This window comes from Fulmarus glacialis, unplaced genomic scaffold (assembly GCF_000690835.1).
Source record: "Fulmarus glacialis isolate BGI_N327 unplaced genomic scaffold, ASM69083v1 Scaffold28624, whole genome shotgun sequence".
Classification (NCBI taxonomy): Eukaryota; Metazoa; Chordata; class Aves; order Procellariiformes; family Procellariidae; genus Fulmarus; species Fulmarus glacialis.
Genome location: NW_009206562.1, coordinates 1 through 18,934, shown reverse-complemented (window position 1 = coordinate 18,934; position 18,934 = coordinate 1). Strand labels below are relative to the sequence as shown.

General features: G+C 39.7%; 1 protein-coding gene across 1 annotated transcript; it reads right to left on the bottom strand.

Annotated features, from left to right (window-relative positions):
• Positions 1-5,402: 5,402 nt before the first annotated feature.
• Positions 5,403-10,426, bottom strand: LOC104075342 (kalirin-like; the record flags this gene model as incomplete). Its single annotated transcript, XM_009575795.1, has 2 exons — positions 5,403-5,915; positions 10,217-10,426. Coding segments are annotated over 2 exons (723 nt in total), but the record flags the coding sequence as incomplete, so codon positions are not given.
• Positions 10,427-18,934: the final 8,508 nt, after the last annotated feature.

Here is an 18,934-nt window from a genome sequence, read left to right as displayed (position 1 = left end):
AACCTTAATGATTCTATGATTCTACGGTTGTGCTTCTGCTGAAAATCAATAGGAGTCTTCCCAATACTTTCATTAGGAATGGGAATAGGACACTGGACAGGAGTCTAGTACAGCTGGTTGTATGTGTGATTTTCCTCCTTCAGAAACCAAATACCCCATTATTTATTTTGTTAAATGGGGGCTGAGTTTAACAGCACCCATCCAGTAGAATAATACATCAGTTCCCTTATTTAAGGAGTCCAGACTGAGGAAGAGGCCTGAAGCAGCGCTTGTGTGGGAAGGGAGGGATGCAGTGTGTGCTCCTTGGTGCCACGGTCTCACTGCCCACACCTGCACAGGGAGTGGGATGCAGGAGAATTGCTGCAACTGTTATTCCACCCTATTCCCCCTCAACCATTTTGCTTACTCCTCCCCCTCTCCAAACTTGTCTTCTATTGTATGAACTTTGCGTTGTTACCACATTCCAATCACTCTTGCACTCACTGAAATCTTTCTGTCATTCCAGGCTGGTCACATCATCTGGGAAATGGGAGCAACAGCTGCTGTGGTGTAGGAGCTGCAGGCCATGCCCTCCGCTCCCTCTTGCTGCAGCCACCCGCAGAGCAGCAGTACCACAGCAGCCCCCAGCAGCCAGAACAGCTTCCCATAGCCTGCTCCACAGGGAAAAACACAGGCAGAGCTGTGTTTTTCAAAGGGAAGCTTTAGTATGGATAAGGCAGATGGTTTTGACTGCAAGCCCGCTACTTCACTGCTCCTTGAAGACTAGATGTGGCCTGTGGTTTGCCACTAGACTTTCTACAAAGCTGGCCCTATCCAAATAAAATGTTTCTCGCACCGCAAACTTCCAGTGAAATTCACTCGTGGCATTTTCTAACTACCATTGCCATCTTTTGGAGTTTGCCTTTTTGTAGTGGACTCTCTAGAAAGTCAGGAAGGAGAAGGCGAGGTGAGGACAGAGAGAACAGGCAAAGTCTCCTCTGCCTCCCGTTACAGGCTGACCCCAATGATATTACAGCAGCCTGCTCTTTCTTTGCTCTGGTGTGACAAGTTTACAGTAGAGATCCTTGGTTCAGTCCAGCTGATGACTGTATTAGTTATACTTAATGTGGACAATGCTGATTACATCATGATAGCTGTTTTTCATTCACATGCAGGCCGGGGTAGTAAAATTGATATGGAACCAACCCAGAATGATGGGGAAATTCCTACAAAAGTCAAGTTGGGTGCCAGTTACAAATGATTTCCAGAGGAGCTGGAAAGTGCAGAGCGTAAGGATAATTTTTTGTCTTTTTTGGTATTTATTCAAGTGCAAAACATGTGGACTCTTGCCTAAATTCTTCTCCCTGTCCAGATTTTAACCAAGCAATTAACATTTCTCAGATAGTTCTAATAGTTGGATCTATGTTGATTGTGGGTTTTTTGTTTTAGACAATATTCAATTTAGACTGGACTACATTTTTTCATGTTACTGATGGCTAAAAATATTTTCCCTGTTACCCAGTAGAAACACAGTGAAGCCTCAGTTCTAGTTTCAAAATTATATATATATGTACATACGTATGTATATATTAGTTGGTGAGGAATGAATTTGTTGAACAGTGAGGGTCAGGGCTACACCAGCGGCTGAAATGTGTTATTTGTCAGCAGATCATTACAGTCAGCACCGCACAGCATGTGAACTTCCTCACACCACTCTGCCAAAGCTCCCCACATGGCTGACCTGCCTGCTGACTTGAGCTTCAAGGAGCCTCCAGTCTCCATCTGGGGATTCAATCTCACCGCAGTGCTTGTGCCTATGTGATAGCCCAACTTTTCCTCTCCCTTGGCCCCAGCACAGGAAAATAAAACCCTAAAGGCCTGACTTGGAAACTAAGTTTCTCCACAGACAGCTCTGCTCTCTCCCACTGATTTGAGTGGGAGAAGCCTGGGGTGTGACTGCCACCTCCTCCTTTTATTTTGCCAATAATATGAATTGTTCAGCACACAACTATACAGACCTTCTGCAAGTTTTAATACCTGTAATTTGAATAATTTGTGTGTCCAGGCAATGACTGTCATTTATAAATGTTCCGATAGAGGGGATCTATAGGAGGCAAAAAAGTGAATTGCTTTGCTTTGAACATCTGGGGTATTTTAATACCAAGGGGTTCAGAAATTAACCTACCTTAAAATACTGTGTGTTTTTCCTCCTTGTGTCCTCTTTTTTTTCTATCCCATCTTTAACAACTTTTCAGGCAATGAGGACACTTGAAATTTTTAAAATCAGAGGTGTCCAGAAAATGGAAAGTCCTTGTCCATTTTCTCCTTATTAGAACAGGTTTCCTAAAATATCACCCAATGAGTATACAGAGATATTTTAAAAGGCCCTAAAACCTTACTTATATTAAGAATTTTATGTTGGAGTTTGAGCTTTCACAGGCTATTAGAGTTGTCATTTGATTAGCACTAAATGACATATCCAGGTTATACAGAAAGAGCTGTGCCTCTCCCCAAGAGATGAAGACCATCCTGGCTCTGCTACCATACCTAACTGTAGAGGGTAGAGTGCAACTGAGCAAATGGAGGTATCAGGAAACTTTAAAATTCAATACACAGACACATTGTGGTGGCTATTTATACAGTGGAGACAGCGCTCAAACTGGATTTAGCTCTGAACATTTTATGAGACAAGTACTTTCCAGTCTGAGATGGTCAGACTACTTCAAAGAGATCTGCAAAAGGCAGCTAAGGAGAATAAGCACATCAATATTTCACATCAGTCTACATGTGCGAAATGTGAAGTAAAAGGGTCTGCAACCTTCCTTGGAAGAATTTTAGGGACTCGCAAACTGAAAAGATTAAGAACACTGATTTGAGAGTATAAAACAACAGAATATTTTCTATTCTTTGGGAAAATGTAGTAGTCAAGGAAAGGCAAGCAGAGCTACTCAGAGAAGCCAAAGCAAGACTGTGTGTTTAGTTAATGTGAGGTAGATGAATAAGAGATATTGAGACGATCAAAATGCCAGTTTTGTCAATCAGGAATTGCTTGAGACAGCCAGTGTTAAAAAGGCAGGAATCACATTCTCACTGCTTCTTCCTTCACCTCAAAAGTTTCATTTATCTGCTGACTTGCCTAAACCTTACACTTAACAGCATCAGAATAACACATGCAAAGAACCTAGCTGTCCAAATGCTCAGACTGTATCACACCACCCTTTTATGACTGTTCAGGAAATAGAAAGGAAAAATATATTGGAGACATCCTTCAACACTACAGAATGGTGCTTGGCAACAAGAACTCAGACACTGACTTGATCTGAGAGCCTTTCAGCTTATAACATTAATAATAATAATAATTTGCTAAATAATAATAATTTGCTAATAATATTAGCAAATAATAATCATAAATAAAAATAATTTAAAAAAAAATGTTAGTAAGCAGTGGTCATCTGAATAATCCCGAAGAAACTGAAAATCCACACTGAAGCACTGACAAATACAGCCACTGCTGGGAAGGACAGCAGTGAGGGATCTCCTTATAGCATGTGACACACAAGGAAAAGGGAGAAGAAGAAGAAATTGTAGCATTTGGAAGAAAAACTCTGCTCTTATGCATTCTTGAGTGATGCTGCAGTGACTCATTTTAGAGGGACTCATCTGAATTCAAGGTTTTCCCAACAGAAGGATTGATTATACAATGATGGAGCCTTTTCAGTCCTAGCATCCCTTAGAGATATTTAGTACATGCATTGAAAATCAATGTCTTGTGTCTTGCTCTGGACTACTGAAGATTATATTTGTTTCAGCAATGTTCTTCTCCCTGATGTTTTAAAAATAATATTAATTTGCAGCTGATTAAAAAAAATCATCTTCAGTGAGATCCCCCTGCAGATGAGGTCTGCATTCCTTTTCTATTCCTCCTGGGTCCACGCAGACACATTAGTGAAACAACTGGATCATACATTAAGTGGAGAAGATTCAGAGATTGGTGCTTTTGATGGATATACAGACTAGATAAACATGAGTCCAAGAGCTCAGTACCTTCCACTGAGAATACCCTACTTCCGTGGCCTAGAATTTTAAATGTGCAGCAAAGACTTCTCACAAAACCACCTAACAAGATGTCAAGCACTTCTGCATTAAGAAAGTGAGACTGCCAAGACTCTAGCACAACACAGTTTTCTAAAACAAATTCACCGAAATCAGTACCTGCATATGCTTCCAGCAGCAAACAGCAGACGAATACTAGAAGTAGTAAGCAGCCTGCTTTATTGTGTATTACTGAAATTTGTAGGCGATGTTGTGTATGAGACTTGGTCAGGGAACTCTGGTTGTTTTCTAGCCAGTCTTTTCAACAAACACGACAAGCTTTGTTTGTGGGGGACTTCCCTATCTACTGCAGGCTCCTGAATGAGTATCTTCTGAAGAGGCAGGGAATGGGGATGTAACTCTGCAGTGGTACTGCACACCTGTGAAACTACAGCTTCCTAAAGCCATGTTACTTACCTTTGCTTCTGCTGCTCTAAATACCTTTGTACACTGTATTTAATTTTGAGACACCCTATGTGCTTTTCAGGCTGATACGCTACATTACAAATGTCTAAGAAATATGAAGTTGCAATGCCATCTGCAATCTCTATGGAATAATTTAATGTTAAATATTTCTCAGATAAGGTCTTGTGCTGGTGAACAGGAATCTTGGCTGCTGACTCAGTGTCAGGTATGAATTCAAATGCCATCCTTATGTGCTTTTTAATGCAAAACAGCCACACTGAGTTTTGCGTGCTGCTGTCATTTCAGAATACTTTCTCTTGGTCTGTTTGTATGTTCAACCTAAACACAGTCTCAGATCCCATGCTGTGGGAACTAAGTGGCCATGTCCTTGGTACAAAACCATCACTAAAGATTTTACCAGTTGCAAATCCTGTTGTGATTTCCTAGGAAAGGGAAACTGAAAATGTGGTTTGAGATAACAATTAGGAGGATTTACACTACAAATTTCCCATAGACTCACAAGAAGTGCAAACAATAATCGTAGTGAATCAAACCCTAAAATCATTCTTCTTTAGGTGCTGTGACATGTAGATAAATACATTCGGAAGCTTAGTAAAAGAAACTTGAAAAAAAAGCTTGATTCTCATGCTAATGTCTACCAAATGTACCCATTGTGTGAAAAAAAAAGCAGATTAACTTTCATCAAAAGTGACACAGACAAGTTATTCTTGCATATCATTATCCCTGCTACATGCAACAATTAGTTCAGTGAATTTGGTTTACGAGTCACATAAAGTACATCTGCTGGCAACATGAGATTTACACCTGTGATGAATACCTCATGCTGCTAATTATAGAAAAAATGGTCACAGTGTCCTTGCAATAGAGTCTTGGTTGAAGTATGAAAGGAACAGATTATTCCCTACCTTCTCAGCATCTTGCTCAAAAAGCCGAAGTTGAAAGCACTGGTCCAGTTTCAACTTGCGGACATGCCACATCTGATGCAAGTGTTGTCGGGTAGAATGCAGCTTGTCTAAAAGGCTGGTGATCTTTGGCACAAGACTTTGAAAATCTGCACTTCCAGGAATGCAGTTCCTACCAGAAAAACCATCACTGCATCTTATACATTGTAATAACCTCTGACCCTCACGATCCAGTTCTTCCACAGGAGCTTTAATCACTTTTTTCTTAAGCTGCGTGTGCTCATCAATCAGCCTTCTTGAGCCCTCAACATCAACTGGAAACTCCTTCCTAGCCAACATTTCCTGGAGATCCTCCAGCCTTGATAATAAATGGATGGCACTGTTGAAAAACTCTTCCAAGGAGACGCGCAACTCTATCCATTCATCGTGGTTGTAATCCAAGGATCCTTCAAACTCATCCGTCAGTTGAGAAGGATCTACGAGTTTTGCCAGGCCTTCAACAGATACCATACTTGTCTAAGGAAGGGAAAATGACAGCATTTGAATCAGTGACTGTCTAATCAGAAATAACAGTGCAATCCATAAATAGCATGAAGGGATTATTTTCCTCATCAATATGTAACTGAAGGAACGTTGTAAAAGATGCTGAGGATTATGTTTAATTTTGGTGAATTAAATGGATTGAAAACTTTTCTATTAATGGCACTGATTTATTTGTTTATTAAAAAACATGATATTTACTGAAATATCTTTTTCAGCTGGCCTGACTATCAAAAACATAATGAGAATGCTTCTACCATAGATTAATCCAGTTGGACACTGAAGACTTCTTACTGCAGCTGTCGGATATCTGAACATGACTGTACACTGAACAGGTATATGGTATTACAGGGATTCTGCTACTTGTGTTACAGGCTAGTGGCTATACGGCAGCAAAAGTTTTAAGCATATGAACCGAAGCAGGTATTGTGACCTGCCAAAACACAGAATATGCTGGTTTTTTCTTCCAGATTATTCCAGTTGACTTTTGCCACAGGCAGATCTCTTTCATATTAGTAATTTCTAATGTAAGCAAGCCAAAATCAATGAAAAGTGAAATGTCATTGAAGTATTAACAATTAGAATTTATTGCTAATAGAAAGGACTGCTCATGAATCATACACAATCAACGAGAGATGGTTTTATTTCATTCAGACTCAGTAATCAGTGATAGGAAAATGCACTGGGTGCCTGGAAAGCAGATTACAGTTTAAGGACACAACAACCGATGGCTGTTCCCATTTATTTTAGACAAATTATTTTTTTCTGAAATAATGAGCATAGGGTTTCATATGTTACTAGAGATTTTCAGTGCTGTCATGTTAACACCCAAGTTGGCAGCCGTTAAAGGCTTGTGATGTTCATCAGTGACTGCACATCTATCCCCTAAAGATCAGGCCTCTAAAGAATGTCAGAGTTTGTGCTCTTCAGAAGTGGAGGCACCCAATAATCACAGCAATCTTGTAAAAGTCATCTACAAAGAAAAATACCTCAAGTCCTGTCCATTATCCTGAATTATGTCCAAAATAGCAGGCTGCCCACTGGTTTAAAGTTAATAATAGGCTTTTCTTCCAATTTGTATCATCTAAAAATATCAGGCGTTCTGCAATGCATTAAAATTGGATTGTACTGAACTTATGCTCAGCAGAAAGATTATTTTAAAACTTTCTTGCCATGTTCCTTGCTTTGGGCAAAGGGGAAGACAGAGGGAAGAGTCAACAAACAATGGGAAGGTAAGTATGTAGCTTCAGAGGGATTTCAAATTTCTAAACCTCTTGACCTGGACACTGACCCCTTGAAGATAATTCAATTTAGAGTTTAACTGCCAGTCAAGAAAAGACTTCTCTTCATGGCTAATACCTGGGCATTCCCCCTGCAGTGTGTCAAGCTAATGCAAGCACTGCTTTTATCATGAATAGAATTTGACATGATGATATAGCAGAAAGGCTTTTCATTTCACGAATTCTGCAGAAAATTTCTTTATTCAGATTTGTTTCTTTAAGGAGTTCTTGAAACTTTCATGAAAAAAAACCTTAGTTAAGCAGGTAGGTGGTAAGATAAAGTAACTGTCTCTCTGGCATCACACATCTTTCTTTTAGAAATCACTTTAAAAAGCCCTGCGCACTATTTAAACCCTTTCAGCAGAAGAAAGAAAATAATCTTGAAGGCACCTCTGAATTAATGCTAACTAATCTGCCTGGTCCGTTCCTCAAAGTGACAGGAAGCTTTGGAGTCCACATACGTCAACCAAACCCTTTTTTTTCTCTTTTCTTTGTGTGACAATCTGTGGGCATACTTCACTCTCTGGTCTGTGACACAGAATCATTCTGCCAGAGTCTCACAACACAAAATCCAGATCATTAGCCTCCACTAAGGGTCATACACTGCCCTGGCACATGCATAATGCTTCCATTAAGCTCAAAAGCAGAATCTGGCCTTAAAACTGACACTGGTTATTGCTGAGTTTGTAGATGGGGTAATTCAACAGAGACTTCCATTGCCTTCCACTGCAGTCTGTTCCTGCCAAGGACCTCGTGTTTGATCACAGCTGTGGGAAATCACCATGATGGTTCAGTGCAGAGAAGGTACCTGTGTGCTGCCCCACATAAATCAAATAAATGTGAGTCATATTGACCTGCGATGCTTATTTGATATTCACAGTTCTTCTTACGAGACAGCATGAGCTGCCCCAGAGCCTGAGCCTACCGATAAGCAGCAGTTTCCACAAGAATCCTTTAAAACAGAAGTTTCTGTGCTGTGTTTATGGCAGGGGGTCTACTGTACAGTGGACCACAGCTTAAGCAAAGCTTTTTAAAATCACAGAATTGAAGGACTCATCACTTCTGAGTGTCTGCAGGTGGTCCAATAGACAGCAAAAGCACTGACTTTCCTCCTCCGGTCCAAAAATTTGTGAACCATGACAGACACCCATGTGAACAGCCCAGCAGAGAGACTAAGGCTCAAAGGCACATACACAAAATTAAAATACCCTTAGTGCGTGCCAGCATGTACGGCAAATGAGTCCAGAGCTTTTAACACAATACAGACTCAGAGCTGTAACTATGAAGAATAGCTTGACCACAGTTTACTCTTCACGATCATCACACCAACTCTACACAATTAAAAAATACAAGTCAAGCCTCCAGAAAGTATTAATTCATTTTAAAAACAAACAAATGTTCTAAAAAATATATATTTGAACTCTGGTACTTTATTTCTAGGTTTTGAAGCTTTAGGAAGACATTGCTTTTGTTTACTAAAGCACTGGATGATTGAATTCAATGTTGGATATACATGCATAAGCTGTCTTTTCTTGGGCTACTATGGGACTGCCCCTTAGTGCCCATATATATTTTAAACAGAAGCTCCCCATCCCCAAAAGCTATTCTATTACTAGTCTCTGCACAGGCTCGCTCCTGCTCCATGTTCTTCTGTACCCATACATCTCCTTTCTCCTTCCCACTGCCCTGATGCCTCTCACTCCCCACAGGCAGCATTGCCAATCTCATTGCACTGTAATGGCAGCCACTTCTGCCAGGAACGGTGATGTCAGGAAGTGTGAGGAATCTCTGGAGGTGACACAAATCTACACTGAAGGCAGCCTTGCTTTCAAAGGCGCACAGGGGATAGCAAGTGGAAGTTATTTTGAGGGCTGAGTCCTCATAGGTAGCCAAGGAAGGTAAAGAGCCATTTAAATAAAGCAAAATTTATAAGTTGACTGTTTTTTGTGAGACAGAGGGAAAAAAATGTACAAATACTTAAATTGTGATAATAATGTAAAAGTTTGTTAATGCTTAACACCAATCTGGTCACCCATTGCAATTCAAGAGTGCTTTTAAGAAGAGGTTGAAAATAAAGATGTATTTATATCACACTGACTTCAACAGATCTTGAATATATAATTAAATATGGTCTTCCATTGCAGTCAACATTAAGAACTATAGCCAAATTCTCTTCTGAGTTCCAGAGATGCAATATCTGAGTGTCTGAAATTAATGGATTGGTAAGTAAGACAGCCAACCATAGAATTGTTTCTCAGCAAATTAAAAAAAACCAACACATAAGTAACTCATGGCTAAGCATGATTGCTGTACAAGCGCTTCATGCATGTGAACTTTGCTTCTCTTTGGGTAAGAAGCTGAAATTCACAGAAAACTAAAGTGCACTAAGAGAACACAGCTGGTTTGTCTTCACCAATGACAAAGTTAGTAAAATTCCCTTTCATTATGCAGTTGTTGTATATTGGTTACTTTTCAAAGAACCTGCCTGAGGCACCTTATCATTAACATGTGTTGTTAATGTTACCCCTGAATTGTAAATCTCAATTAAATTAAAGCGGTGACAATGTATAGATAAATTTAGTATAAATGTCTTCTGTAAAAAAAAGCCATTACCTGAAGTTGGGTAGCGGTCAACTAACAAACCCATACATTAACATCTAGAGAACTTTGTCTTTAGTATGTTGACTGATTTGGTGGGGTTTTTTTTCCAAGAGAAACAAAGGAAAGACCGAATGCAACACCACCAAAAATAAATACCACCAAAAAACCCTCACCAAAGTGAACTATGTATGTGAACCTCTGAGATGAAACGTGCATCCTGTTCCATCAGCGTGCTCAGAAGGCAACCTGATGCCGGGGCATCAGCCCACTCCTGCAAACAGTCCTCAGATGTCTTTTTTTCTCTCAATCACAGGGCTTGGGAATTTTTTTTTTCACCTGAAGAAAATTTCTTATCAGAGGCAATGCCTTACAATACACCTCTCATGTGGCTCTCACCTCAAAGATGAACTTGGAACTGCCGAAGTTCGTTTTCTGCTTCTGCCAGAAATTATCAGGTTTTATAATCAGGGCAACGTGAATCTCGGCAGGAAAGGCTTCTTGAAGGGTCTTTAGGAGAGGCTTGATCAAATCCCATTTGGATCCCCGCATATCAATAATAACAGTGAATCCTCGTTTACAAACATCTTCGCTGCAGGAATAAAAGCATATCAAGATAATTAGTATTGTGGACAGTCACACTGAGACTTAACTTTTGTTGCTAGTGTTCAGAGCTTCAGGGCAAAGCAAGAAATTATATACTTCAAAATAAAAGGCAAAAGATAGTACAGCATAAAGGCTATATGAAAGGCTATATTAATTTTACCATAATCTAATTTACATGAAATTCAAGTGTACATATTACAGTTAATCTCTAATTTCCCAAATACATGTAATTCAAATTTTCACTGAAAACATACACACAATTGAAAACAGAATCAAATATATCTGTATAGAAGCTATTTATGTATACATACAACGGATTCTGCTTTCAACATATTGAATTCAATCCACAGCCAAAGCCAACAAGCAGGGTCCTGTGCTTTAACATTGCTAGCCACTTGTAAATTTGGGTGCCTTCATTTTTAGAGGCCACTTTAAGGGCTTTTTTAAAAGTGTAATTTCCAGTAAAGTGCCTGGCAATCATTCCCTGAAAGGAAGGTCCTTGTGACTCAGCATGTGCACTGTTAAAATCGGGGCCCTTTTCCCTCCTGACTGATCTTCCAAATGTCACAGGATCTTTTTCAATCTGCAGTCATACTTTTCTGCCAGCCTGTGCTCCTCCCTTCTCAAAAGTTCAAGACAGTTATCTGGCCTGGTCATTGGCAATGCACAGGGCCCAAAAGCACCAGAGCACTAGCTTGCAAACACATCTTCCCTTTTTCCTCAGGAGAAGAGAGGAGAAAGAATAAAAGGACATGTTGATTCAGGCCAAATCTGTGCAGCTTTCAGCATAGCTTTTCCAGGGATGTAGTACTGCTCCTCAGAAAAAGAGGTATGGCTCAAAAGTGTCATCCTCCATCTGCAGCATCCGACATTTGATGAGATTTAGCAAGTGTCTATTCCTTTGACTGACCGGCTAATGTATCCGCCATGCATGGCACTGCAGTCTTGGGAGCTATGGTGTCTGCTTTAGGCCTCAAGCACTTGCACAAAATGTGAAATTCCTCATCCCCAGTAATATTATTGGTATGGTAAATGAGTAAAATTTGTGATGCACTAAAAATGCCAGAATGGTCTACCTACTGATCTAATTTTTTGTTGTTGTTGTTGTTGTTTTTTTTTTAAGATGGAATGGAGGTCACAGCCTTTTCCACAGAAGCAGAAGCCATTGGCAGAAAGGAAGTGTGGAAAGAAGAAAGGAAGATGAAAACAGAAAGAACAGTTGAGAAAGAAGAGAAACATGGCAGAACATGAACATATTTTGTATATTGAATGCAACAGTGAGGTACAGAACAAGAAATCCTCTTTAATACATGAATATAGCACCTTTGACCTTTCTGCAAACTGGCCATCAACATAAATAGGATCAATATTGTGGACCTAAAGGCATATGTAAGATAATTTAAAATAGCAAGTCTTGATATCACTGGAATGAATCTGAAATATGCTGAGGACAGATATTATTAAGTATGGTTATAATGCAGAAATTGTAAGACTGTTTAGCCTCCACACAAATACTCTCAGCGCACAAACACACAGGATGATTTTCACTATACTCTACTACTCTAAATTCTTAAAGCATTCTTTTTGCTAATGAGATCCAGCTCCTACATATCTCAACAAAAACAACTCTATAAAGCTTACAACTAGGCTTCTGGGCTGGAACAAGGACAGGGTTATTCTTCATACGAGGCATGCTAGATTAACATATATAACTTAAAAATAAAAGTCCTTGGTGACCTTACCAGTATCTAGAAAGATTTGTGCACAGATGGACCACCCCATGGCAAAGCAGATTTTGCCATGTTAAGAGAGTTCACTAATGAACAGTCTCAACTTAGTGCCAGGAAGGAGCAGTCAAAGCCAACAAGCTTTGTCCTTTGCCTTAACATTATTGGCACATCTACAGGACACTACATACGACAGTCAGTGCAAAGAAAAACTAGGGAGACCAGGCACTTCCAAACACTGTCAGGAATATAGTTCTTTTTATTCTCCTTTTACCTACTGCTGAAAGGTCAGACATCTGATCCTTCCACAACTAATGCCAAAAAAGGCTGTAAAAGAAGCTTTGTTGGTGGTGCTACTGCCTCTTGCCCTTTGGAACGAGAGCTGAGACAAAGAATCAAATCAGAAAGGGATGAATAGAAGGGGTTTTGTGTTTTGGGGTTTTTTTCTTGCAAAGCTTTGTAGGGTCTTCAGTAACTTCTGCCAAGTCGCTGATCGCTATTACACTGAACTGACTTTTCCAAGGATTGATTTTTCTTCAAACACTTGACAAAGAGATCCAGGAGCCATACGGGCACATGGAGAGCCGCAACAGCAGACACAGTAACAGATAAGTGCAATCTGTCTTTTCTGATATAAATAAGTACCCACCCTCCCATTGCAACCATAGCAAGGCGTAGCCAATATTAACTTCATTCCAACTCCCCATGGCTGCTGCCAACCTGACAACTTACCAAATCTAATCTAAAACAATAACTTAATTTAATACTTACTGATGAACAACAGAAAAACCTGATTCAGTAAGCAGAACAGAAATGTCCTGAGGGATTGAAGTCTTCCATTTATGAACCTGAACTAAAGTCTTAGACCCAAACAGACCCAAAATCAGACCCTGCCCCTAGCTTTAGAGCATAGGCAGTGTGATATCATCTTGACACCCACGATTACATACCACCATGACTGGAAGTTCAGCCTGCAGTAAGATAGATATTCCAGATAGGGAGCTAACAGATGTAACTATGGGCTGGATTCTGTGTTTACTGAAGGTTTACAGCCTCTCTGGACCCTGGAGGTGCAAAGAAGCAGTGGAGGGAGCAGACAGTACTGCCGCCCATTCCCATCAGCACACCATGCCTAGGCATGCGTGTGTGAAAAAACGCTCCACAATACCCTAAATCCCTACTTTCAGGTTTTTGGGGACTTCACAGTATGTTTTCAGTGGAAGAAGAAAGGGTAACAATTCCCCAGCTTTTTCCAGTGGACACAGGAGAACAGCCACTGACCCTGTGGGCCAGGCTGGGACATTAGTCCACAGGTACGGGTCAAGATGCTTCCTGATTCTTGTCCTGGAAGAGGCAATAAGCAGTCATTCCCTACCAGCACTATCCACGCTCCTTGTAACTAGACCAAATTTTCAACAAGCCTAGTACATTTGCAAGTATGAAACTAATAGGATGCAGGGATGGAAAAGGAGGAAAGGAAGGAGAATAATCATAGATTTCTTAGGTTCAAAACACATCAACAAATAACAACTATTTCACTAATAATACAAAACTCAATACAATGCTCTTAATTACAAAGAAGATCTCCCTACTTGATTAGTCACATAGGCAGGTAAGTTCCTGTATGAAATAAAATAAGTGAAAAGATGGGTACCCCTCTTCAATTATAGTGCAGAAAATGTACAAATGGATGGTATTTATCATTTCGAGCAAATCAAACTCTGTTTCAAGAACCTTGCTCACAGTCTTGCAGAAGTGGCTCTGCTTGCAATTTTTTTCTTTAATGACATGAATGGTACTAACCTGTATCAAGACCTGTGCATCTGTAGTCTCATTACAGAATTTGATCTCCCCAGCACAGTGATAATTCCACACGTCCTTCTCTTTGCAGAAAATTAGCACCTGATTTCTAAACCTGCTTGTCAAAAACTATTATTTAACAGTGTTTAAACTGTTGCAAGCCAGAAAGCTGTCTGCTTATTATTTCTACTTTCAGTTGCTGAGCATGCTGTGGAGAGGGGTGCCTTTGAGAGCACTTATACTACACAAGCAGGCAACCGGATACTAATCAGGTACTAATACCTCAGAGAAAGACGAGGGAGACAAGAAAATTGTTTAGATTGTAAGCTCTTCAGGGCAGGGACCATCTGCCATGCTGTGTTTGTCAAAGAAGCCTGCCTTGGTGGAGGTCTCCGGGTACCTATACTTATACTACAGTGTTCAGTTGTCTAGAATGAATTCCAAAAAATTACTCTTCAGGAAACTATAGATGCAAATCCAAAGAATTAAAAATAATGAGTAATAACGGTCTGCAAAAACACAACTGAACATGTATGTGAAACTACAAAAGGCTTACATAAATGTGGGGACACTTCATAGGCAATTTAGCTAAAAAAACCTAAAAAGGCCAAAATTTAAGTTGCGATATCCAAATATTTGCAGCTATTGATAGGGTCCTAAAAAAGTTGGCCTTGTGTAGACATAATGAAGCACCCATAAACTCTGGTGAGTCAGAGCAATCTGTAAAGATTTGTCATCTTTGACAGTCAGTCATTTTTCTTCAGTTACCTCAACATGTATTGAGGAAATGACCCTAGGTTCCTTTTGAATAGTCTAGCCATGCTTATTAAATTTATTGTTTAAAAGCAACAACTCAAACCCTTCCCAGTTTAGCAATTGATCGGGAAAAGCATCAGTAGCAATCAAGCTTCCTCCACACTATCCGAGCAAGACATGCCTTATCCCTGGTTCCCAAGACACTACATCAATCCACATATCTATTACGCACAAGTAATCATTTTAGGATGGCAATTAATGTTGATTGTGGTGCTTAATTTTTTCCGGTATTGGTATTTGACCAGAAACTGGAGAAAACACTCAGATCAAGGCATTTGGACAATCCATCAGCCTTTTGTCTGTGCTCATCTGGACTAGATTTGCAACGGTGAGCACAAAATATTTGATAGTTGATATGTCATTTCAGTTCCTACACTGCTTTTAAGCAAAGACAAAGACCAGCTTCTAAGTTTAATAAAAACACCCTAGAATATTTGTGAAAACAATACTTACAATCTGGATTTTTGTAAAAAAAAAAAGCATAAAATTGAAACTCAGAAGCAGATGTGATAATTTTGTCAAAATAAATGCCTCTATTTTGGTTTCTAGGGTACTTTCATAAGGTTATTTTCTCAAATTTCCTCTTTAATTCAGGCACACTCTAAATTGTATTTTCTTTGGCAAGAGCTGGCTTGCTGGGTACCAAATGAGTTTAAGGACTTCATGCTTTCTGATTAATCTTTCAAATACCTATCATTGATTATGTGTATTTTTCATCCTTACGGTTTGGCCAAAGCTTCTGGCATTTAGAAGCTTCAGCACTTGATTAGCTGAAATAACATAATATCTCCATTCCCATTTTGGAGCCATGAGTTAATGACAAAGCAGCACATTTAGCACGCCTGTTGGACCACTAAAAGCACAGATCTGACATGTAAAGCATCTCATTCAAAATATGATTTGTTAACAGTGAGAGCAAGATCTCCTTTAAGGAAGGTCAGCGTAACCTTGTCAGGAGACACTCTCGGCATAACAAGTAGCGCTACAAACATCAATTTGTAAGCACAAAATCTGCAGGAACTTAATTATTTTTGAGATCACCATTCCTTTGACAAATGTGGCTGTAGTCAGCCAATTGATTCACAAGCTGAGGGTGGAAAAGGGAGCGAAAGAGGAGAAAAATGCGTATGTGAAAGCCTCCAAGTACAGACTGTTATCCCAAAGGCCTCATTTCATACTGAGACCGAACTAACTCGACTGCTTAGGATCAAAATGTGCCAAGGATCACTTCAGTAACTTGCGTGTTAATATTTTTGATCACTTGCAGTTTTTTATTCATCTTGTCTGTGGTTTGTTTAGTCAGCTTGAAAATGAGGCTAGATGGAGAGGTTTATAATCAGCATCACTTATGATTTCCATACTTTGGTTCTACATCACCATGTTGAGCCTGAAGATCACCTTGTCAATAGAAATAGTCAGTCATCTATATTCACATACAATACATTTAGAGGACCAGATAAAGTCCTTTCTAGTAGACCTGTTTGTCAAGCACTCCTGAATCAGCATTATTTATTCAAATATTTTACTCCATTTAATACTCAGCAAAATGTACCTTGCTTATTATCACAGTTACCAGGTATGTTCCTGAACTCTCACACCGTCAGAGTTGTCACCCACATCCCCTAGTGACTGTGGCTGTTCAGTGTGATGAGGCAGTTTGTCTTCTCAAAGGTCCTAGGACACCTGTGACTGCTAATCCTCACATCTCCCTTACGTGCTGGTATATCAGTGACCAGCGGAGGAAGTTAGTGATGCACATCCTGAGAACACCATTATTCTGGAATAACAATTCACAGAAAGCTCCCACCAGAGAACTTCAGCTACCTAAAAGACTGACAGACTTCATCCTAATTTTTCCTTCTTACATTTTCTAACTTGGTTTCACAATGCTTGTTTGTAATTAGAGGAGAAACAGTCATCCAGCCTCCATTTCCAATTAATCCCTTCCTCCTTACTGTGATCTAAATTTATTTCTTCTCTTCCAGCGCTGAAAAGGAATCACTCATTCTCACTTTTCTTTTTTTAAAAAGAGAAAGAAAGAAATCAAAGCCAGTTTCACACTGTCTGGAGCTGGACATAAAGCAGCAATCTAGAGAAATTTCAGTGACATGGTGGAAAAAGACTTGGAGCCAATGAGGTCCGGTCAGAGACAAACCTCCTCTCTCTGGTTTCCAGCCACTGCTCTTAGGGGACACGAGGTGTGATTGCGAATGGCACAAGAATGCAGATGTGTGGGCTGCACAATGTCCACATTCAACCCCTCCCCCCAACCCCATGTCAACAGGGGGGAACAAAAAACCAGAAAAAAACCCAAATATTTCGGCAGAAGCTAACTGATGCCAGAACAGGCATATAGCTCCTGCTATTCTCAAGCAAGTAATTTATTTTGGTATTCGATTTTTACTTCTAAGAAAAATGGCTCTGAAGTCAAAGCAATTCTGTTGTAAAATGATGTAAGCTAGGAAGAACTCAGACACCAGCTAGGTGTAAGAAAACCTTTTCCCAATATGTAACCATGATCCTGTGAGCTCCGGAGAGCTGTTGTGAGAGGTGCAGGTCCCATATTGTATCTCTGTCAGGACTCAGCAGGGTTGTGTTGTGCTGTCTTCTACCCAGGTAAAAATCCTGATCTACATCATTACACGCCGGACCAGAACTGGGACCCAGAGCTCTGCAGGCATTCGTTCTCCTATTTAATTGAGCAAATAAACACTATTTGAAAGCTTCCTGTCTTCATTCAAATAGCAAAGACATAAAACACAGCTGTGTCCAAGAATGCATGATTGCAGCTGTTAAAGCCAAATCTGGAGGACGAATATTGTAATTTTTCACATTCCTATTAAGTTTCTGCTGGTAAATGATGCCTTCATATAAACCCATTTACCCTATTCCCCTTTGTTGTTGCACGTCTACTATATTTGGATCAATATCTGGCAGGTCTTCCTTGAAACAGCTGCTGAGATAAATATGAAATTAATCAGGGCTTTGTTTTTGTTGAAGCAGAGCTACATGTAAAGATTTGTTACTACAACAAAGAAATATTTGAATAGTAAGTACCATTCAACTATCTCTTGAGCATTTAAAGTCTTGTATTTGAGATGATTTAGCAGAAACAAAACAAAAAAGCTTTACTAAATGAAAATTATATGTTATTGACATTTGCTGGAAAAAATAAATATTAGAGTTATGTTGAAATATAAATATACCATTCTTGAAAATGTTTGGATGAGCAGAGGCTATTGAGAATATGTTTGGAGATTCGAATCCATTGGATTCCAGGTGAGAAATAAATACATGTGGTTGCGCTTAGCACAGCCAAACTAGTAAGATTTAAAAAATAAATACACCTTTTTTCCTGCACTTTAAGCATTTTTTGTAGTTCAAGCAAGGAGACCATGAAGTGCATTTCACATGCAGTCGCTATAAAGTTTAGTCTACAGTCAACACTGCCAGATTTTCACATAAGGAAAAGGATACTTCATCTGGGCAATGACTGCTTGGGGCTCTTAGACCCGGGATCCTGATTTATCAGTTCAAGGCATCAGTAACTTAACAAGTGAGTGAATGAGCATGGTGTACAGCTCCAGGAATTCCAGTCGTCATAGTAAAACACAGTCACCACAGAACGGAAAGTCTCCAGATTGCAAATACATACATTTTGTTGAAATGCGTTGTGGGAGGCAGAGTTACCCATAGTGGAAAGACCTTTTATAGCATAAATAAGCCTGCAAACATGTTCGTCTCATGCAAAGAATGATTAATGTAGGTTTAGACAATAGACAGCAGCACCTGGTGAAATCCAATATATGTCCAGAGGCAGACACCATGCCAAATTCAGTCCTGATGTAAGCAGGTATAACCACTCTGGGACTAGCACACTTGAACCAGGGCTCAATTGGGCTCATAGATGAGGACAGGAAAAAATACTCTCCAAAGATGCTAAAATCACTTTTTCTAAATAGTATTGACATTTCTTGCAGTAAGCACTCATCAGTTCTCATATGCTGCTCCTGGCAGTACAGGAGAGCAGTGTACATCCATGTACAGAAGAGCTGTAATTAAAATAAGGAACTAGGAGAGAAGATGAGAAATTACACATTAATTCAAAAGATGATGTTTCATGATGAGTGCAGGTTCTCATGAAAATCATAGAATCATAGAATCATAG